The 23,433-nt window shown below is 41.2% G+C and overlaps 1 protein-coding gene across 1 annotated transcript; it reads right to left on the bottom strand.

Moving 5' to 3' along the window:
- Window positions 1-493: 493 nt before the first annotated feature.
- LOC120795947 (nanos homolog 1-like) lies at window positions 494-2,173 on the bottom strand. The gene has a single exon (XM_040138244.1). It carries the CDS (start codon window positions 2,071-2,073, stop codon window positions 1,390-1,392), a length of 684 nt encoding a protein of 227 aa, XP_039994178.1. The 5' UTR covers window positions 2,074-2,173; the 3' UTR covers window positions 494-1,389.
- Window positions 2,174-23,433: the final 21,260 nt, after the last annotated feature.

Genomic DNA, 23,433 nt, shown 5'->3' with positions numbered 1-23,433 from the left:
TTAAATGTAGTGGAGTAGAAATAAAAAGTACAAGAACCTCAAAATTGCACTTGAGTAAATGTACTTAGTTACTTTCCACCACTGCTTCTTATCTGTATGAAACAAGCCAGTGCATATCTGTTTGGTTAAGATTTTTAAAGGGGTGCTGTCGTTGAACGTTTTGATCACTAGGTGGCGTGTTAGCATTGCACGTCAGTGTGGCTGCTGGACGTTTTCAGATGAACCCCAGTTGTGTGAAAATGCTTTTTCGGTCATGACTGACAAAATATTCTAAACTCGAAGTGACATTCAGTGGTGTTACCATGTGTCCGGCTCTATCCTGCTCTGATACCTACAGGTACCATCGTGAGGTGACTGATTCATGGCAGGATGTTAAAAATCAGTTGCAGTCAGTTCTAGTTAAAGGAAAATGCAAATTACATGTTTATTCAGAGGTTATTTACAGTGAATATATTTCCCAATGATACATAAGGTAAAAATAAGTACATAAAACATTTTTATTGACAGATAAAGACTTTGGAATGTCAGGCTTTCATTGCTAAAATTGTTTGCCCCTTTTACACATTTACAAGAATTACAGGTGCACATTACACCGTGAAAAAAAGAAAAAGATCAGTTGAGCATTTGTGTTTTTTGAACTAAGGAAATTCATATAATAGAGCTTGGAGCTACTCGAAGAGGATGTAGGTGAACTGTCAGGTCTACCTTCCACTGTTTTCCATTCCGTTAAAATCTGTAAAATGCTATCCACATTAAGTCACATAAAGAATATAAGACATCCAACATATAAACATACAGAAATGAACTTTAGGCTAAATACAAAAGTCTATTCCTTTGGTAGAAAACATTTATCTCAAGAAAAAAATGTGCTCGACATTGAGAAGTATATCTTGCATCTTGCATGGGGACTAAACATTCATCTCATATCAGGAGTGCTGCATATTCATTTACGTTGGCATCTCATAAACCCAAAGCAGCCCCCTGACATGCACGGGGCTGTTTGCACTGGCACTGCGCTTCTTGAAACACAGCAACTTCTGATTACAGCATGAAGGTGGTCATTCACAGGTCGATCTGTACAGTACTTTGGTTCATTTTTGATCACCAAGTCCTTAGAGTGCTGGGGTTGGGATTTTTTTTTTTTTTTTTGGGGGGGGGGTTATATATTGCGCGCAATGCTTCCGAATGTAAACTATGTGCCCATAGAGTTACAAGATAGACGAAAACATTACAAATGAAGCAGTGACACGTACCAAAAAAATCAATAAAAATCTTATTTTCTTAAAATCTCTCTCCAGAGTTGTCTTGTGCATGAAATGGGGCAAAATGACTGCCATACACTCTGGTAATTTCAGCCAGTGCAACGCAAACTTCCTTCATCTCCTTCGCTTAGAAGATTTTCAGCCTTTTACCAATCGCTCTGCCGCCCCTTGCCACTCTCTGGCTCGGCTGGTCTTTAGAAAGCGGGCAGTACTTGATGGTGTGCGCATTGTCGCCGTTGGCACTGCAGAGGGGGCAGGTGTACGCCCGGAGGATGGGGCACAGGACTCTACCGTCCGCTGTCTTCAGGATATGGGTGCCGTAAACCTCCTCCGGTGCGCCGTTATTCCGACAGAAGACGCACACCTTTGGCTCCGGCTTTCCCCTCTGAGTCTGTTTGCGCCTTCGGTCCATGGAGAGCAAGTCAAGGCCGGCGAAGCTACCCCTGTAGGAGGGTGAATCTCTGTCTCCAAGCGGCGAGTCACCAGCGAGGTGCTCGTACGGCCTGAGGAGCGATATGCGCTCCTTCAGATCATAGATGGAGATCGGCGGAGAGCCGGCGGCCGCGCAGCAGCAGTCCAAGTGTCCGTCGCTGTCCCTGCCGTGTCCAATTACGCAGGAGCAAACCGGGGAATCGTCCTCCAAGCCAAGAGTCGCCTTCAGGGACTCGGTGATAGAGTTGGGGCTGCAGGACGGGCTGGTAATCTTATTTTTGGCGACAAGTGTCGACAGGCCGAGGTAGTCGTTCCAAAAATTGAAAGTGTAATCATACGGAGACCGCGCGTCCAGGTAGCCGCGGTCCAGAAAATCCATCCTGTCAGAGCTGCAGAGTTTAATGTCCACAGAGCTGAATGGGTGTTTGGAAGGATGTGTTTGTCAGCATGGGTAGTCTGTGGAGGTGATCTACTCTCTTCTCTCGCTGGGTCTAGTATGCAGAGCACTCAACATGTAGGCGCTGATAAGTTCCCCAGAATAAAACGGGGGGGCGTGGTTTGGTTCAAGTTGATTATCTCTCTGGCCCCATGATAGGAGCGTCTACAGAGCCCAGCAGGGAGTCGCTGAGCTGGGAAAATCATTTTCCCTCCCAGAATCTGAGTATCACCTCTAAAAGGGTATCTTTTTGTGTTAATGGTGCATTATTTATCCTGCCGGTTGGGAGACTGATGTTGACATGTTCCCTGATTCCCATGATTATTTCTTAGGTTGTTTTGTCCTTGTTTTTTTTGTTGCTTTTTGGCAGTTTTAAATTTAAGAGGAAGGTTTGGATAGAAATCAGCCCAAATGTCTATTTTGCTACTTGATAGAAAACAACTGTGATTTAATTCACAGCAAGGACATAAAGGGTTTTTAATGTATTAATGTGTCTAAACACCCTGTTGGTGTTTGCTACCAGATGCTTTGTTTGCCTCCAGAGGCCGCAACAGCAGTTTGTGTGAAGGGAAACTCCCGTAATTCTGTATAAAGCTTGAGGACTTTCAAGGGATGGATTTAAAAAGAGTAGTAAGCAGAGGCCAGGACACCTTGACTTTTTGTCCCTACTCCACACTCCAAAAACACTGCAGCCTTCATTTTTCTCATATTACGTGATCGTAAATGTTTGGTGCAGGTCCAGATATTGGTCTAGGGATAAACTCAGATAACCCTGACGACCTCATCAGGGTTATTTTCTCTGACTCAAAGACAGAAAACATCATAAAACTGTTTTCACAGGCTGAACAGTAACCACGACTAGTAAACCGATCTTCGTGTGTAAAATCTGTGAGGTTTCCCAGTAAAGATCTTCAGATAACTTAAAACCAATAGCAACAGAATGTAAGAATTTGCAGCTGCAGTCTCTTGCACCCCTGATCGCATCATAGACAGTAACGCATGCATGTACGGTAGATCACATTGGATTGTTTCTATCATTGTCAAAAGTCATCCTTACCTGGCTTCTTAAGTAAACAAAATCCAAACGGAACCATCTGAGAAGGTAGAGTCACACCGTTGAACTGGTCGAAACATGTAGAAATATTCAACCTGTGACAGAAGAGATTTTCTCCCACAATTCATACACTGGGATCACATTAGGAAAGGATGTCTTCATGGCCAGTATGGAGAGGAGGACTAATTACGGTGACCTAAAACCGTTTCAGTGAAATATTTGAGCATATCTTTTGAGATGAATGCTTTTTTGCATCCTAAAAGTCCTGGAAGTTAGTATTTCAGGATAAAACAAAAACACATATAAGAGCTAGGCAGATAAAATGAGCAGCAGTATCTGGAGCTCAAGCGATTAGCAGATGGTCAGAAAAATAATGGGCTATTATTTTGATAATTGATTAATCATTTTAGTCATTTTTCAGGCAAAACAAAAGAAAAAAAAAGGCGAAAAATTCTACACATTCTCGGGGTTCCAGCTTCTCAAATGGCAGGATTTGCTTCTTATCTCTGTCATGTATAATAGTAAATCTCTGGATTTTGGACCCTTTGTCAGACTAAACAAGACATTTGAAGACGTCTCCTTGGATTCTGCGAAGTTGTGGTTGGCATCTTATCACTATCTTTTTGACATTAGATTCAACAAACGATTAATCAAAAAAAATAATCGGCAGATTAATCCATAAAGAAAATAGTCGTTAGTTGCCCTAGCCCCAGCAACATCCATTGCCGACAAGACAAAGATAAGGGCGCCATCTACAGAAACTCAAAGTTCACCGACAATAAAAATTCACGTAAATAGTGTTGCACAGCCGTCTGTGTTTGGTTGACAGGAGATTTCTAGGGCACAAAGTGCAGTAACACAATAACAACAACCTTTTGGCACAGAAACATTAGAATGAAAAATCTGCATTGTGCATTTGAACACTTAAACAGATCCTTTCCTCCACTGATGAACCTATAGTGAGTCGTTCCACATGGAGCTGCCATGTCCTCCCTGCACCTGTTCTGCTTCCCCTGAGCCCACGGCTTTGTGCTCACAACCAGGCCTCCTCTGCTCCATTGTCTCCTCTCTACAGCGGGCCGTTTAACTTCATTAATATGCATTAAAACAGTGTGTGTGTGTGTGTGTGTGTGTGTGTGTGTGTGTACGTGCGTGTGTGTGTGCGTGCGTGCGTGCGTGCGTGCGTGTGTGTGTCAGTCAAATCCCAGTAAGACAGACTCACAAAAAAAGCTTGATGACTGACCTGACTGCCAGGACAATGACTATGTTACTATTTTTGTCAGACTCCCGAGTGAAATATTAAGGACAGTAAAAGTTGAGACAAAAGTCATTTGCACGTCTTATATTTTAAAACTGGAGCTAATATCCAGTTTGCTGCCATTGTGGGGGTTTTCATTGATGAAATAAATCAGTATCAGTCCATCACAGACTTTAGAGTGAGTCTCTGAAAACGAGCCTGTGATTCAGTGTTATAGGGAAATTTATCTGAAAACCTAAATTCATGGTTTTGTCCTCTGGATTCAGTTTTTTTTTTTTTCACATCAATGTATCAAATTTTTATGAGCATGTTTGTTTCTTGGTTTTTTGTACATTGGCAGTTGCTATAAATTTTGAAGAAAGAGACCTGTATTTGATGGAATGAATCTGACTTGAAATCATGTCAAAATCTTTGAGAAAAAGTGTGTGTCCAAAATTTTGCCGGTCCCTATAAATCCTGAAAAGAATTCTTTGAGAAGAGAATACATTTGTTGCTGCTATAGAAAGTTTCCAGCGGGTGTAGATGGCACAAAGCATGAAGAAAATCATGTTAGCGAGACAGTTTCTTCTATGTGAGAATAAATTATCATCAGAATACACCACATGGTCCATTTTCAAGGTCACCTCCGGCTCTGCATGCACAAAGGAAATCATGAGAGAGCATTTAAAAGATGAATGGCTGCCATATCACAATAGATAAATTGCAAGAGGGCCAATTTGACATGTGGCTCTGTTGCTTCAGGGTACCTGTATTACTTTCAGTGCAAAACATGTTCTGCAGCAACAAAGAAGTTATTGATAATGAATATGAAATACATTCAGTTTTACATTTGAGGACTTTCATTCTGGGTCCCACCACTAGCAAAAAACCAGCAGCCTTAAACGCACCTTTAAAATTCAGAAAGTGCTTTACATAAGCCAAAGTACATTTAAAAACACAATTTGAAATAAAAATGGACAACAATAATAGAGAGGGAGAACTGTTTCAGTGTAGCTACAGTGCAGTAATAAATCACCCCAAATTTAATAAATGAAACTAAGTGCAGTTGAAAAAAATTCATCAGTCAAAGACATACGGAAACCAGACAGTTTTAAATTTAAATGTGAAAGAAACCAAAGTTGGGGCATGTTTAGGATCGTAAGGAAGTTGATCTCATCTGGGTGCAGCAGCATAGTAGCTAACTGCGGCTTCACTGTCACCGGTAATGGCACTTGCTGACTGCTCCCTATAGATGCAGTATGAGGAGCCCACTAGTTTTATATTTTTCAACCATATCAGAAATGTTTTTGGCACTGAACAATTAAGTGATTTATAATCCAGCAGCAGCACTTTAAACTCTATCTTAAAACCAAATGGCAGTCAATTGCAGACACTGACATTCATTTTGCACGTGCTCCTGTTGTCAAATGGTAATTTTACTGTATACAAACTAATACGTCCTGATTGTCCAAATTTGAAATCAGATTAGAATCTACTTAAATGTCAGATTTCCTTGAAATTGGTTTTGCATCACAAGGTGAAGACTGTATAACAGACACATATAAAAAAAACATAAATAAGAAAAAAAGGCTTTCAGCAGGACTGGTTGAATTAACAGAGTTGCCTGCAAACAGCTTTGTGTTTGTAAGTTGATGTGCAGGCTATGAGTTCAAACACCGCGATTTGCATGGTAAATCCTACATTCGGTCAGGTTTAGGCAACAGAAAGACTTTGGTTTTTCTACACAGCAGTCTTTTTCTCACCTTTACCAAGTGCTAATCATAACCATGAAAACTTTACTCTGGCTTTAGTTGCTATAAGATTGTCTTACAAGAGGGATACATATTGTAGGGAAACAAAAGGGAATAATTTGGCAGTGAAAGTTTTGCAAGCATTTTGTGACTTGGCAGATGTGCTCATTAAAAACGTTTCCTAATTATGCTGATGAAAAATATAATTCAGGTGACGGTGACACTATGTTTCTCTCAACTGATTATGCTGTTGCAAACTAGTAGTATATGAATATAATTTGTAGGGGACAGGGTTGGTATTTGAGTATATAACTATCAGTGTTTAAAAAAAAAAAAAAATGTTGACTTTTTTTTTTCTCAAGTTTTAACACAAAGGAATGAAACGTATGATTTACATTTTAGGCATTTAGCTGATGTTTCACAGAGGCACTTAAAGAGAGTCCATGATAAGTTTAAACTGGTGACTCGCCAAGATAAGAGCAGAGAGTCTAAGAGTTATTTCCATTGCAGCCAAATAGCAGCAGCAAATCTTTCTTTGTTCACACAATGTGTGGCCATTGTTTAACTCTGTTTACTTCTCAGTTCTATCTGGAATCTACACAGGCTGCCACAGAGCGGGAGACATATCTAGTAGGGTTTTTTTTTTTTTTTTTCCGCTTCAATAAATGCAGTGACTCTGGCTTCCAAAGGGTTAAAAATTTTCATGTGTAAATACGGTTTCAGAGTGTGATGATCGCACCCAGAGGCCCTCCCAGGCAGCTCTGTCTGCTGAGCAGGCGAGGCTGAGATGGGAAGGCACTGCTCCCCCATTCATCACTGTCAAGTTGAATAGAAAATTAACAAATCCCTTAATTAAAAGACCCTTCTAGACTCTGGTGTGTGTGCGTGTGTGCGTGCGTGCGTGCGTGCGTGCGTGTGTGTGTGTGTGTGTGTGTGTGTGTGTGTGTGTGTGTGTGTGTGTGTGTGTTTGTATGCGTTTTTGTTACCTCTTTGGGACCTTGTCCAGTATAAACACCAACCTTGTCGGGACCAGTAGCCCTAAAGTGTGAATTGAGGTTAGGTTAAGGTTAGGATTAGGGTTTGGGTTAAGCTGTCCACATTGAAAGAAAGTCAATGCGATGTCCTAATACGGATAGCTGCACAAATGAGCTTGTGTGTGTGTGTGTGTGTGTGTGTGTGTGTGTGTGTGTGTGTGTGTGTGTACCACGTGCACCACGTGCCAGCTGCACTGCTACATTGAGCAAGCTACAATGGCCTGGCACAAGAGACACACACAAAACTCACTTCGATGCTAACATACACACTCACAGACAAACGCACAGACCCCTGCTGCATTAATTGCATGAACTGCATAATGCGGCCAGCCTGAGCAGAGGTTCATTCTGGATCTCTGTACCTCCCCAGACACAGAGCTGGATGGGGAGTCAGTTGGGGCTTTGATCCCTGACCTCTGCCTCCTCTCTGGGGAATATAAGACTGCATCCCTAACGGTCCGTCCATCTGCACACACACACACACACACACACACACACACACACACACACACACACACACACACACACACACACACACACACACACACACACACACACACACACACACACACACACACTCAAATGCATACACACCCTCTGCCGCCCCCAGACCCCAGCTCCCAGAAACAGCCCAACCCCAGACACGTGTCAGTGTCACCAGCAGCAATGGGGAATGCTAAACAAGCCAAGGTCAACCAGAAATTAGGGGTGGCTTTCGGCCTGTCAAGTGCTTTGTCACGACCACCAGCTCCCTGAACGCGGCCTGCTATTACTTACCCCAAAATTCCACCCCCTCCGCCCGGCAGCTAGGCATTCATGTATTCACACACATATACACAATATACTCTTGACATGGTAGAAGTGGTGGGACTGAGAGGAATGTAGATCATCATCCATAGAGCTAGAGACGTGTGTGCTTGAATATTTACACTGTATATTCATGTATGTAATGTTGAATATTTTGATATTTTTAAATCTTGATTTGGGTCAGATCCATGTTAGATCCTTGCAAATTAAAATTTAAACAATTAGTTGATTAATCGATTAGTCAATTGTCAGAAAATTAAACAGCAACTATTTAGTCAATTAATCATTTCAGTAATTTCTGAATAATTTAAATACCAATCATTCCCTAGTTCCAGTTTCTCCAGTGTGAGGATTTGCCACCTTACTCTATTTTATATAATCGTAAATTGAATATCCTTAGGTTTTGAACTGTTGGTCGGACAAAAGCAAGTGATTTGAAGAAGCACTGTTTAGTTCCTCTGACACTGTGATGGGCGTTTTCACTATTTTCTGACATTTTATAATCCAAATGATAAACTGATTAACCGAGAAATAATCAGCAGGTTACTCGGTGATATAAATATAAATTAAGTGTAGCCCTATTTCAAATCAACAAGACTGTCAGTTATGCAGAAAAGACACACTTTAGCTCATTCCATATTTAAGATCAAACATGATGTCCTCAAATGGCTTTTTTTGTCTGACCAACCGTCCAACACCTAAAGATATTACATTTACCATCACGTTGGGTAAAGAGGAGCAGCAAATCTTCACACTAGAAAAGGTATGTTTGGTATTTTTGCTAGTAAAATGACTTAAACGATTAATAAACAGTTGCAGATATATTTTTCTGTCGATTGACTAACTGATAAATCAACTACATCGTTTCAGCTCTAGATTGAATCATTTTCTTTTTGTGAGTGAGACTGCTAAGTACTGTGTAATACTGGTTTAAAAAGGTCTCAATAAATTACTTGTATTATTACTGTTAAATAAGGGACTAAAAACTCTCTGCTGAGGCCAGTTGCTGTAACTAAACTTGTCATCAAAGCAAGGAGAGCAGATGAGGAGAAGGAGGAGGAGGACGACGACGACGACGGGGGAAGTTGTGGGCCCATGGATCAGGAACTTGTTAACTCACCCAAATCTGCAGAGATTAGAGCGGGAAGTGGTCAAAGGGCTTAGAGTGTATCGGTACAATGGGGCCGAGAGGATTAAAAGTGGATTCACTGAGCCCCCGCGATGCCCTTCATCTCTGGGGGTCCACAGCCAGAGCACCTTTGTTGGGTTAACTAACGGCACTTCCCATGAACGCAGAGAACAGACCAATCCCTTTTTAATGATGCAGGGAAAATTCCATTGGCCCTGATTACCACAATGCTTTCGAGAGCCACCATTGTCCCACACACCATGTCGAGCTTTTAAACTGTGCAGCCAGGCGAGTGGACTGCAAGGCGTTTTGAAGTCTACTTGTAGTATTTTAGCCTGGTAGAAATAACCTTTGCTAAAACAATGCTGATATCTTCATCTACTTTATGGTTGGAGCATAATGCTAACACTAGCACTGCCAGGGCTTTAATTGCCACTGTGACCATCCATACCTGAAATATGTACGGAGTAGTATGGAGCTTAATGGGTTATAACAGAGATTAAAGTGGTGAATGTGTATATGAAATGTAAAACTTTTTATAGATACTGTCCAAAAATTATCTTACGTTGTCCCCTTGTGGTGTCCCATTGTCCTTGTGCTGTACATTAGGCTGCAGACTGAATGATAAGTGAAACGTTCATTAGTAGCAGAGCTAAACTGCAGAGAAATACTCTTACTGGCTGAAACCTCAACAGGCGGAGCCAAAGAGTCATGGCTAACCAGCAAACCTCATAAGTAACTACTCAAAATATGAAAAACAAATGCCAACTACAGTTTACAATCAGTCATACATTTTGAAAGTTGTTAGCTAACTTTCTTAGAGATAACTGTATTTTAGTAAAATTACTTCTGGGAATGGGCTTCCAAAGAGAGACGTAACAGCATAAATGTCCTGATGCTGCCTGAGAAAGAGCACCAAGCTTTAAACACATTACAACCGGAGTAACTTCAAGCCCAAGCCTCGTTTGTGCTCTTTTTGCCTTTTGCACTTGTCCAAGCAATTGGTGTGCCTCCAATGTTGATCGCTCAGCCTGTCCACCACTTGGATACAGACTGAAAAATCTCAACAACTATTGTATGGATTGCCATTGAACCCGGTTAAGACATCCATGGTCCTCAAAGGACAAATATTGATAACTTTGGTGATCCTTGACTTTTCCTTTAGTGTCAACATGAGGTTTACATGCTTGGGTTTTAGCTGAATATCATATATATATCTCGTAAATGTATTTGTCTGTCAGAATGTTACCTCAGGTGCAGTGATTATAATACAGTGACTTAAAAAAATGCTAAAGGGAAAATTTCTGATTTTATTGGCCTATTTCATTTGATGAAGTGTTTTAATTTCCAGTTTTTCTCTTCCTGCCCTTCTTCATTGGACATTGTGTGGAATGGGTTTGACTAAAAATATTCAGATTCGTAGGAAGTGAACCCAAAACCTGATATTTACTGTTGGCATCTTCGATCACTGGGACATTTTCTGCCGTTTACCTATTTTCATACACAGCGTCGATGTCACTCTGCTCTACAGTAATATAACAGACTGATTCTCCTCAGTAAATCCAGTTGTCATTTTCAAACTCCGGCTGATTGAACAGAACCACACTCTCTCTGTCGATCCTGCTCACCTAGCATTATTACAGCTACCTGTGCTGTTCGCTGGCATTGCAACAAGTCAGATGGCTTGTCAACTTCTGAACAAGAGATATTTTCAGCAGCGGATGATACGGTTTTACTAAGCAGGAGCTGCAGTGTGTGATACTGCAGATGCCTGTAGGACAGGTCGTTGCACTGAAACAGTAATTAGTTCATTTGTCCATTCGTCCATATTTCACTTTATTTAGTTTTATTTTTTATGTAATAAATTTAATGTTATAAATCTCATCATAGTTCTAATTTTCAAAGGTTACTTTTTTAATTTAGATTTAGTCGTGTTTTTGTCATAACAAAAAGGAATAAAATAAAAATAATAATTATTTTTCGCCATGATGAAATCAATGCTGGCATGAAGACTGGAAACAGCTAGCCTGGCTCTGTCCAAAGTAACAAAATCTGCCTACCAGCATCTCCAAAGCTCAGCAATTAACATATTATAGCTTGTTTGTTTAATCTGTACATAAATCGAAGAAATAGAATAACTTTATTTCCCAAAGTGTAGAAAGATTCCTTTAACTGTTTAAGAACATATTGCTTTTAAAGCAATCGAGTGAATTTTACCAATTTTACCAAATTTTACCAGTTGTGGTTCTTGCATTGGACAACATACCTGACACTGTCTGCCTGAAACATCTTGCTGCTATAAATCCCGCCCGTCTGTATACCTCAGGCAGGTTAAGACATTGACTAAGAGTGATTTTCTGCAATTGGTTGACCCACTATCCCATCTGCAGGACACACACAGACCACTGGACCCATGTGCAGATTGGGACAGGCCTGGCAGTGTAATGGTCGATACAACATAGGACCACAGATGGGTCCCCACACAGTGGAGCCGGTGGCTGGCGCCGCAACCTGGGCGCTGGCCAGATGGGCCACCCTGAGAGAGGCTCAGCCTGTCAGGCCCAAACAGGCTGATCTTATTACTGTGGGCCAAGACTGGAGTCTGGTTCCACACATACACACACATATACATTATCAGGGGAATCCACATTATCATGCCTGACTGTTGTAGGCTGGATTCACCCCATTGTGTGTGTGTGTGTGTGTGTGTGTTTTCACCTATGTGGTTTGTCAGATGTTTTCATTTCTGTTCAAACTGGAAAAATCAGGTTCTATGTGGGGGACCATGTTTAGATAACAAAAAACTGAATTCTTGTACCTGGAATACGGTGTCTTCTCAGGTTTCTTGCGATAGGGGAAGGCTGGACGTGCAACCAGCTACATAGTAGTAAAGGTCATTTTTCCAACAAGGTCTTTGAAGGCCAAAACTGATATGTTTTTGTTCTGAGACATGCCCATGTTTACTGTTGTTTTTGGGTGTGAGCGCTGCTTTCCCCAGAATGTTTTCTGTGAGGCAACCTGCATCTTTTTAGCTGTGGACTACCACTGGATGATATTTGATATCCAATAAATATCAAAATACAATATCTGCAAACTCATAGTCAGTCCAACCCTTATTCCTTATTTCCTTATTCTGTTTTTTCTTTTCACAGTGCCAATACTTCAACACATAGTCAGAATGCCAGCCCCCCTTTTTTTTTAAATCCAGTCCTAAAATGTTAATAAACAAAACTCTAAAAAATGAATTTGCTCCTGGAGCTTTTCATATCAAGGTTGCAGTCTTGAGAATTTGAGATTCCCAAATATGGAATGGCACTGGTGAATGTCAAGCAGTGTGTTAGTAAGAACAAAAAAGCTGATTTTTTTTTTTTTTTTTTTAGATCAAAAGTCTAACAGCAGTGCTACATTCCTGTTAAAGTGGAGTAATGGGGGTAACAAGAACACAGTTGTCCATATGGAGTCCTATCTGCTTTCAGCTAATGGCTGAACTCCATTTGCAGGTCATATGTAGTTATTTTCTGTTTTGTGTGTCATCTGTTGTAGGGTTTTTAGCCATGCTAGCAAGATAGTTCTATGGATGGCAATGTAGGTCAGGCGGTCTGCATTTCAGTCCACTGCTTTGGTCCAGATGGAAATATCTCAAGAACTATTGGCTGGATTGCCAAGAAATTTTGGTACAGATATCCATGAGACGATGAATTCTAATGAATCCTGATGATCCCCTGACGTTTCCTGTAGCACCACCAACAGGTCAAAGTTTTGAGTTATACTAAAAAAATATCTCGTGTGCTAGATGGATTTGCCCAAAATTTGGACAGACATTCATGGTTCCCAGAGGATGAATCCTAAGGACTTTGGTGATCCCCTGACTTTTCCATCAGCACCGCCACAAGGTTGAACATTTAGATATAAATGTTTCGAGAATTACAGGATGTATTGCTGTAAAGTGCGGTACACGCTTTCATGTTCCCTCAGGATTAATTGTTATAACTTTGGAAATCCTTTAACTTAACGTCATAACTATCAGATCAGAAATTTAATTAATGACATGACATTATTAAATAATGACATGATTCTCATCAACTTTTACTTTGTGTTTAGTGTTAATTAGCATGTTAACATGCTAAACTAAGATAGTGAACATGGCAAACATTATACCTGGGAAACATTAACATGTTAGCACTGTCATTGTGAGAACTTCATGTTAGCGTTAGTCTTGCTACTACTACTACATCACAGAGCCACTAGCATACTCTTAACTGTTTTTGTTTGGCATTAAAACAATTAGTAAAAAAGGAGCATTTAAAAAGAAAGAATAAACAAATAAACTGAAAAAAGAAGTGCAATTAATTAAAAATGGAAAATTAAAGGAAACAGTAGTATTTTTTTCTCCAAGTCTTTTCGGTTGTCATTAGTAGAAAAGTATTCAATCACTTGGGTAGTATGTCAAGATAGTGTAAAATATGTGTTTTAATCTGTTAAATTAAATGACACAGTTGTGACTTGACTTGTAATTACAGTGTAAGGAAGCTTGACTGGCCAATTTATGATGAAAAATGTGAGCAACTGTAATCAATGATACATTTTGCAAATACCAAACCAGTTGTATTGAGTTGTCATTCACTCTTACCCTTCATTTTGCAGCCCCAAATTATGTTTTTACATTAGTAATGATAGACTCATAACAGAGGAGCGGAGCTTAATGTTGCATGCTGCCAAAATGAAATGGATTTCCATTGCCTTAGTGTCATCCACAGTAATATAACCTGTCCTGGTTTTTGTCCTCAATCTGACAGCTCTGAAACAGGATGAATGAGAACCATCTCCCAAGGTCAAGGTCCCAGTTTGGGGTGATTTAGGCTCCGAGGCCCTTCTTATTTGTCAGAAAGCATCTTCATTTGAAATTCACACGACATAAAGCCAGGTTTGACTGTCACCACAAGCGGGGCATGTGGGGGTTGTAATATTCACAGGAGCGGAGCAAGATGGATGGATAGGTTTTCTTACTGCACACTGATTTCCACATTTGGGTGGTTAAGTTTATTATTTGGCCCACTGTTACATTAGCATGTGATTATCCTTGGTATCCTACAGAGAAAAGCATATTTAACTTTTGAGAACAAAGGAGGATCACAGTGGTCACCTGAGTCTCTTTTTGGATGCAGAGAGAAAGGCAAAATGGAAGTGTTCGGCCTGGTTGCTTTGGCCTGGGACCGTGTTTAGCTCTGCAGTTGCTCTCAGTCTGCTTCCTTCTCTCTTTTCTCTGGTTCTCCTTTTCTTTCCATCCCCTAGCAAACATTTCTCCCCGACTCTTTTGTTTGCCAAGATCCAGGTTACCATGGCTACCAACTGGCGCTTTATGAGCACCTCATCCCTCATCTAAATATTCCTAGTTATCTATGGTAATGAAATGCACACACCATTATCTGGCTTAATGAAATACACTCTATTGTCTATGATTAGAAGGAGAAAGCTTTATTTCTCCGTAGTCTTGTGTTGCAGTGTTCCCTAGCTACGATAACAACTGCACCACCATTGGAGCTGTGGGTTCTTTCAGGCTCTGTTCTGTTGTGGGCTTCGGACAATAAAGAAACAATGTCCAGTTGCTGTGAGCAGCCTTGCTATGCAGCTTATGTGCTACAGTGGCTGTTTGATTGCACTAATTGGCCTGTCTGTGCTGTCTTTGTCTTGTGATGGTCTCGCTGCTGCTGTGAATTCTGCTTCCAAACTAATGCAGCCTATTAAAAAAAAAAAAAAAAGACTGATTATGACAATAAAATCTTTATACGTTCCCTACGTTGAAAAGACTACAACATAGCAGGCTGCAGAAGAGCTGCGTTGAAAAAAGCAAGCTCAAGCAGAAATAGAACATCATTATCTAACAGTATCTGAATTCAAAATCTTTGCCTCTTTTGTGGTTTGGTGTGTGAGGAAGAAAAAGGCAGATCAACTCCTACCCATGTAGCACTATTCATCTGTGCTGTAGTTTTCCATGGTCTTTGAAATCCTTTGAAATATCAAGAGGATCATAAAACAGATATACCATAAAAATGTGCATCTGATATCTCTTGTTCGCCCTCAGAGATAAAAAAAGAAAAGTGAAAATAACAGTGAGTGTGTACTTTTGTAAGAGCGCATCTGTGTGAGTTTGCCGGTTTCTATTTCCAATTCAGGCTGGGGTAATATCTGAAGATTGGGTGGTTAAGTCACTCTGCATTTCATGAGCCAGTCCTGTCACTAACAGTTATCTCCTCACTGCCCTCTGAGGAGTTGTCTAGGTGAAATGCTTCTCTGAAGCTCTGAATAATGCATGAAATTACGTAATGCAAATGGAGGCTTTATTTCCCCTGCCTCTCGCAGACGCTGGGGCCAGGGCCACTGTATTAGAACAGCAAAGGAGAAACAGTGGGAGTCCCCTGAGAAAAGGAACTACAGCAGAGAGTGAAAAGGTCAACGATAAAACCTGGAGCTTCTCCTCACATGCAGCTTTATCAAGTATGAGTTGGAGTTATTGCATGCTGCACGGTAGAATTGCAGAGCGGGACGCTATTCACAGGACTATCATGGGAGGCTTATTGTGTGAAGGCAGTGAAATATTCATTAAGCAACAGCCTGGCTGGTTTCCACACTGCCTGCCTGTAAACAGAAGCCCAATCAAATATAAATAATAACAGGAGAGGAAAGCGCCGCTGAATTTTATCAGATCAAGAAATGTCACTTGCCTTATATGCACCAAATTAGGCTACACTAAACTGTTGTCAAGTCCCTGATTCAACAAGTAGATGAGCCTTCCCACAACCCCCCCCCCCCCTTCTGTGTAGTGGGTAGACCTGAATGGCATTAATTGCCCCATAAGATGACGGGCAGATGAAAGTGAGGTGGTGGTTTGCTGTGGGACATGGGGGCCGGTTACAAAGAGAGGCTGAGGATGGCTGGCAGGTCTCACCAACTTCAAAAGCAGATAAAGGGTCTTTTTATCCAAAAGATCCTCTTTTTTTTTTTTTTTCCCCCTTAATCTTCAGATTTGGGGGTTTATTCGTGCCAGCCTCCCCGCCTTTGTCCACTTTGTGTCAGGTTTTAACGCCAGAGGATTAAATTGCTGTTGCGGAAATCATTGTTTGTGTTTTCTTCCAACCCGCTGCCTCCCATTGTCCTGTGACATAATCAACCGGTCTCTAACAATATGAGAGGTCCATCTTGTCCCTTTAGAGGGAAATGAACATCGAATGGATCTAGTCACCTTGTTTGTCTGACTTAACAGTGGCACAATATGTTGTTTTGTTTAGGCAGAGTGCTCTTAACTCTTTAAGTAGCTTTTTTTGAAAATGAGGACAGGGAAGTCTTATTTGGAGGACCCACAGAGCAGCGAGAGAAAACACTGAGCAGCCATTGCCCATAACAGATATGAGCTTGTTTTTTTTTCTCTGCTAACAAAAGAGGTCTAACTGGAGAAAATCAGAGCAAGAACACATCGGTCCAGAGGAATACATTGGACATATTTAGAATGGGAAAAGGGGCTCTTACACACAAAGAAAATAAGAATGTGAGGAGGAAATAAAAGGCAAATAAAGGTTGCAGCTTTCTTTTCGTTTCTTCTTCCTCTGTCAGGTCCTCTAAAGTCTGCCTGGTCTGTCCACCCGGACCTTCACCTACAGCCCAGATTCCTGTCATTCTCCAGTGAAGGTATTGGTCTCCAGCCGCACAGCCAGCCCTCCATCTGCCCATGAATAGGACCAGTCACATTTCTGATAGCATTTAATGAAAAATCCACCCGGGCTTTGGAGAGGAGGGGAGGGGAGGTGAGGCGAGGGGAGGGGGATGAAGGGTGGATATGGAGGGAGGGGTGGTGGTGGGGGTTGACACAGGAGTGCTCAACAAAGAGTGCCTTTCACTGGAGTGGAAAGCGTAGATTGCTCCCTCTACCTCCCCGCTCCCCCCTCGCTCTCTCATTTTGTCTTTTTTGATTCAACATCAAAAATGTGCCAAATGACTGGGCAGAAAACCCCAGAGGTTTTCAATGGGTGTGTGTGTGTGTACTGTCTGTATGTGTGTGTGTGTGTGTGTGTGTGTGTGTGTGTGTGTGTGGAAAGTGTCACACAAAGGGACAGGTGTCTTGCGGTTTAAGGTGTCAGGGGTGATGAGAATACAAAGGTAAAAGCAAACAATCAGTGAGGCCTTATTGAGAAAGGTGTTCTTCTGAAATCAGTGGAAGAATCTGGAGTTCGTTTCTGCATTACATACTAACCATAATCAAAGTAACATTATACCTGAAGAGAAGATTATCCAGTATCCCTAAAACTTTCAAGGACAAGGCTGGCATTATTCCTTATCTTTCCTGCTGTGTACAAACCCCATGAAAAGACCAAACACAACAATGTGTTAGTTCGTCTCTCCATACTATCTGCCTTCCCTTCCCTCTCCCTTAGACCATTGGTTCTTACTGAAGATAACACAGGTCACAAATACACGGTTAGATTTTTAAAAAGCTAAAATCGTTTCCTAAAGCAGCTGGGCGCTGGAGTATTTAGCAAACACTACTCAAAATGGAGGTAAATAGTGTATTTGTTGAGGATTATTTTCATCTCCAGATTAATACACATTTGGTGCCCCAGTGAGTATTTACAGCAGCAGGACCGTCTATGTGGGATTGACTCAAAATAAACTACAGTGTGTGTATTCATGATAATGAAGGAACATGTCACCCAGTGCAACGGTGTGACTTGTAATAGTTTTCAGACAACAATGGAGCTCTACGGCACATAGGAAGAAGATATACCAGGCTTTGGATACCCAGACAATAGCTGTTAGTAGGATCAAGTCATTGTTAGTTGTTGTCCTTACATCGGGTTTGTTGACTTGAATGTGTGTCTTCCAAGGACTTAGAATACTGTTGAAAGCTCCTTTTATAATTTTAGTTCTTAGCAATGCTAGCAGCATGGCTGTAGGGCAAGTCGGTTCGTCAGTGTCGTCCAAGTTCAGGTTCAGGTTCAGGTTTACTGTCGTTTCCACACATCCTTGACGTACATACAGGGAAACGAAATTTCGTTCCTCATTGAGCTCAGACATAGAACAGACATACAAACACCGCTTAAGGGTAAGAGTGACCACTCTTACATTAGCATTAACAACTTGGATGTAAACACGGTCCAGTGCGTTTTCTCCTCTTGAAGCAAACTTAACATGTTGGTGGAATTTTGGCAAAATAGTCTCTAAATCTGACTGTAGACACTGGCGATGATGAAAAATCTGCCAGACTGTGCTGTTTGTTGATCCCTGATGCCGCTGTACGGCCCTTGAAGGTAGACTGCTTCAATGAGAACAGAGGTGAACTCCCTCCGCAGATAGCATGGCTGGCACTCCACGGCTGTAAACTCCACCAGTGGAGAATTCATGCACCTTCCCATGTGGAATGACTTGGCATGACTGTGGAGTCGTACTTTACATCAGGAAAAGGTACGATGTTTTGGACCCAGATTGGCTCTTCGTCAGATGCGAATGTATTGAGGTACTGACGTGTCTGTACATGACAAAGAGGCAGCATTGTACTTTTTTCTAGTTTTATGTAATAGAAATTTTAAAGCTAGCATTCAATGTTGTTGTGAGTCTTTGGCAGAAATAACAAAAAAAAAGATGTTTTTGTATTCAGCACGCTGATTTTTTGGACAATATTTAAAATATAGAAGATCGACAGACTCATCTCACTGACCCAAATGAGTGAAGGTGTCACTTTATCTAAAGATTGATGTCCAAGCAATACCGTTGGGTGACATGCACAGGAATATGAATGCTTCACATTGGCTTCCAGCAAGTCCTTGTGGAGAAAAGAGACCAAATCTGTACCATTTTTAATTTTTTTTTTGTGCATACATGTAAATGGACTGCACTTATATGGCGCTTTACTAGTCTTATTGACCACTCAAAGCATTTTACACCACTGCAACATTCACCCATTCACACAGCACTTTTAAGACACAAACACACACACACACACACACACACACACACACACACACACACACATGTTACATCAATGTGGGGGCCATTTGGGGTTCAGTATCTTGCCCAAGGAAACTTTGACATGCGGACTGGAGGAGCCGGGGATCGAACCACTAACCTTCCGGTTAGTGGGACGACCTGCTCTTCCTCCTGAGCAACAGCCGCAGCCCACGTGTGTCTGCAACACTGGATGACGGCACTGTCAGTACATCTTCTAGCTTCTTCCTACTTTGTATACGGTACACAACCCAACAGGTGTAAGCAACCCTGAGAAAAGCTTTCCCCCCTCCTCTGACATCAGATAACAGGCTGCTGCCCTCACTCAATTCTCATTTCCTACAGACGAGACCCAGATGTCTTCAGCGTACTTTGCTATTACTACGATCTCAGGGTTTTTTTGTTTTTTTTTAATCAAAGCAAAGCAAACAACAGTATGGTCTTGTTTGATTTGGCTTTTGTTCTCCTTGAAGGAGGTCAACCAGACTAAAACTATCTCATTTGCTGCTACGGCCTTTAAGCGCTTGGTTTATCTTCATTCAAATTACAAACAACAAACCGCTAAGGGCATGTTTTGCTAATAGAACAGCACACATTGATTCTCTTCTTTGCACATATCTAAAATGTTAATCAATACCCCAAGAGCTTGTGGCTGGTCTTGAGAGGAATGTGGAACAGCAGGCTGATCAAGAGTCTTCACAGTTTCCCTAGATGCTGGTGTTTTTTTAATCTGCTGAATGGATGACTGACTCAATGTTCTTTTGGGGAACTACACAGCTGAAGGGTTTTGTTGTAAAAAAAAAACGCTTCTAAAAAGTGACACCTACTCTTACAAAGGTGACTCATTGCAGGAACGAAAACCAATATAGCAGGTTGAATTTTCAAGATAGGGTTTGTTTCAAAAGGAAAAATATGTCCTTAAGAAATCTCTCATTTACCAGCAATAAATATCTGTCATTTAGTTAGTCAAAACAGAAAGGCCTCTGCCCACATTTGCATCAACATTTAACTGTAATGAGACCATTGTGACCCTTAAAAAAAAATTCTGGTACATTTCTTCCTTTCATGCTTACGTTACCTTGGTTTCTATACCTCTTCTAAAATGAATTTCTCCCTGTTTCTCTTTCTCTTAGTATATTATCAGTACATCCCACATGTACGTGGAGTATAACCTACCAAAAGGGATTTTGGGAAACACGGGTAATCACTAACTTTAGCAGAAGTAGGTGAGGTAGTTTAAGCAAAGTAAAATGGGTACACCAAAAAGCAAAACATGTACGGTGATGAAGCGTAACACAGTATGTACTGAGTAAATCTTTTCTTTATGCCTTTTTTTTGCAAATCATAACATAAAAAATCATAAGCTTTACTGACTGAATGTTGTAGATATTGAAAGAAACTTAAGGTCGTGCTTTATTATTTTCAGAATGGAAACGGTCTTTTCACTCCCATGGAATTATATAATAATGCAATTTGGGTTATTATTACACTTTCAACTACATCCAGCTGAGCTTCTATTGTCCTCCATTGCTTTACTGACATTTGAGTATAAAAGTAGGTGCAATTAACAATTGTTTTCATTCATTTAAATGCTTTGGTCCATAAAACGTCTGAAAATAGTGAAAACCATTGGAATTTTCCAATTGACATCTTTAAACTGCTTGTTTTTGTCCAAGTAACAGTTGAAAACCTAAATATATTAAGACTTAGATAAGCCAATATTCACATTTGAGAAGCTGGAACCAGTTAATTTTGGGCATCATTACTTAAAATAAGACTAAGAGCCTACAGCCACACTCACAGCATTAGCATGCTAACATGCTCACAGTGACTGTGTGAGAATGCTGATGTTTATCTGGTGTAATGTTTACCATGTTCATCATGTAAGTTTAGTGTGTCAGCAAGCATTTGCTAATAAGCACTCAACACATAGTACAGCTGAGGCTGATGGGAATGTCGTTAGTTTGGTGAATGTGTGAACCAAATTTCCTGGCATAACTGTTCAGACATTTCACTTAAAACCATAAATACCAACCTCACGGTGGCGCTAAAGGAAAACTCAGGGGATCACCAAAGTCAGTGGGATTCATCCTCGAGGACCATGAATGTTTGTACAGAATTTCATGGTAATCCGTCCAATGGTAGTTGAGATATTTCAATTTGGACTAAAGTGGTGGACTGACCAACAGCCCACCATTGCTACTCCTAGAGCCACACCGCTAGTGTATCTAAAAATGATTTGAACAGTTAATCAAATATTAAAATTGTTGCCAGTTAAATCTTTGCTGATCAAATATACTTATTGTGTCAGCTCTAAATATATATTTAGCTCTCCATGTTTTCATAGACAGTAGGAACCCTGGATGATGAAGTTATCCATCTCTCCGTGTTCCTCTGCCGCAGGAAGATACAGATGGCCTCTTTCTGCTTGTTGCTCCTGAAAATCATCCTCCTTACAGTCTGTCCATTAATCACAATCATAATCGGCTGGTGAACAGTAGGCTCCTGTAACGGTGCAACACTGACAGCTGGATAGTGTAAATGTTTGGCTGGGGCCAGGGAGGCGGAGCTGGGATGTTTATTTGTTTTTGCAGGTGAGGCGGCTGCATAATTGGAGCCAAATCTTACTGGATACAATTACCAAAACTTTTGCGGTTTGGTTACCAAGACGAAAGAGGGGAAAAAAAGAAAGAAATGAGGTCTCTTTATGGTGCAACTGGGATGCAGAGCTACAGTTGGGGGGGGGGACAACGGTGGACTGGGGTAGATTTGCCCCTGCACAGAAACCACTGAGGAGCCCACAGTCCATGTGCACGTCTGAATGATGATTAACTGTAATTACCTAAGCAGTACCTGGCCTGCATGCCAGGAGGCAGCCCAAGATTAATGGGGCTCTGCTGAAAACGGAACAAAAGCTCACATTTCCAAGGTAATGAATCGCTCTGGTACTAAGGCGTCTTCACATGGTGCGCCCGGGCCCCCAGGGAGGTTCATTACAACGGGAGGAATAGATGGATCCTCTGCAGCATTTTCAAACAGGGAAGGCAAGCAGGCGAGCAGGAGGAAGTCTTAAATTGTCCCAGACATCCTGATGGCTACACAGCCTCTATAACCAGAAGAGAGATAAACAGCCTCCTCAGTGCTTCTTAAATGGTTGGTAAACATTACACAGCAGACCGCCTTGTTTACCTTGTCTCACTCATACACAAGGTGTTTAAACAATAGAGCTTGGCGTGGTGCAAACTGGTTAAGTAATGAAGATTAATTTGACTTGATTTATTCCTTTCGGGAATGAGTGACAAAAATTTGCAGTGAATCATTGTTCCTTATCCATTCATAAACACCAGTCCTTTTTAATAGAAGACTTTAACCGAGCTGACACAACACTCAGCATTATCTGTATTAAAGGAAGCAGGTTTCATTTGTACAGGAAGCACACAGTTTGGTGAAGCCTGGAGGGCAAAGTTTTATTACAAGTGTCTCCTGTTATAAATCACTGTCCAGGGAATAACCCGCAGATTAATGGCGACATTATTTTGTTCAGTGTTGTAGAGGTTAATCTACGGTTTTTGAAAAATGAATAACGCAAAACGGAAGAGAGGCACTGGACAATGTGTGAAAGAGGCCCATGTGAGATTTAGCATTAAGAGTGCTGCAGGAACAAGGACTGGTGATGTATGGAAATGGGCGTCAATTATTGGAAGTCAAACTCCTTGAGGCAACAATGAGAGGATTTACAGGCCATCACATTTTTCATGCCCTTGAACATGTTACCTCCAGATATGCGGGTCGATAGTACGATGAAATACAACCTGACTGGAGGTTTTAATGTTTACAACGCACACAGGCCACATATTTGTCCCCCCATTGAGTCACATAAATACTTGAAAGAAACGCAAGTTGAGGCATGCCCAGCCTTACATCACGTTGTGTGCAGTGGTGCCTTGAAAACCCAAAGGCCTTTTTTGTTTACAAGCCTCTAATCATGTTAATGACACTGTGCTCCCATACAGGCCATTTCTCTATCGATCAGAGTGACAAAGACCAAAATAAAGTGACAACACTCAGAATTTGTGCCTGTGCACGTCTAAAGGAGATGAAAGAGATGCGGAGATTCAACCTTTAAACTGCCATTTATCAGGGAAGACAACAAAGGGAGTCAATGCCATTATCCTCTTGTCGCTCTGCAGACTGTGCACGCGCGCCTGCCAGTGTGAACATACATGCTCACATATACACATGAAAACCTGCACACTTGAATAATTTATTCATATGAAAATATACACAGGGATGCACAT

The sequence above is a fragment of the Xiphias gladius genome, chromosome 10, assembly GCF_016859285.1.
Source record: "Xiphias gladius isolate SHS-SW01 ecotype Sanya breed wild chromosome 10, ASM1685928v1, whole genome shotgun sequence".
Lineage (NCBI taxonomy): Eukaryota > Metazoa > Chordata > Actinopteri > Istiophoriformes > Xiphiidae > Xiphias > Xiphias gladius.
This window is presented reverse-complemented; position numbering and strand designations above follow the sequence as displayed.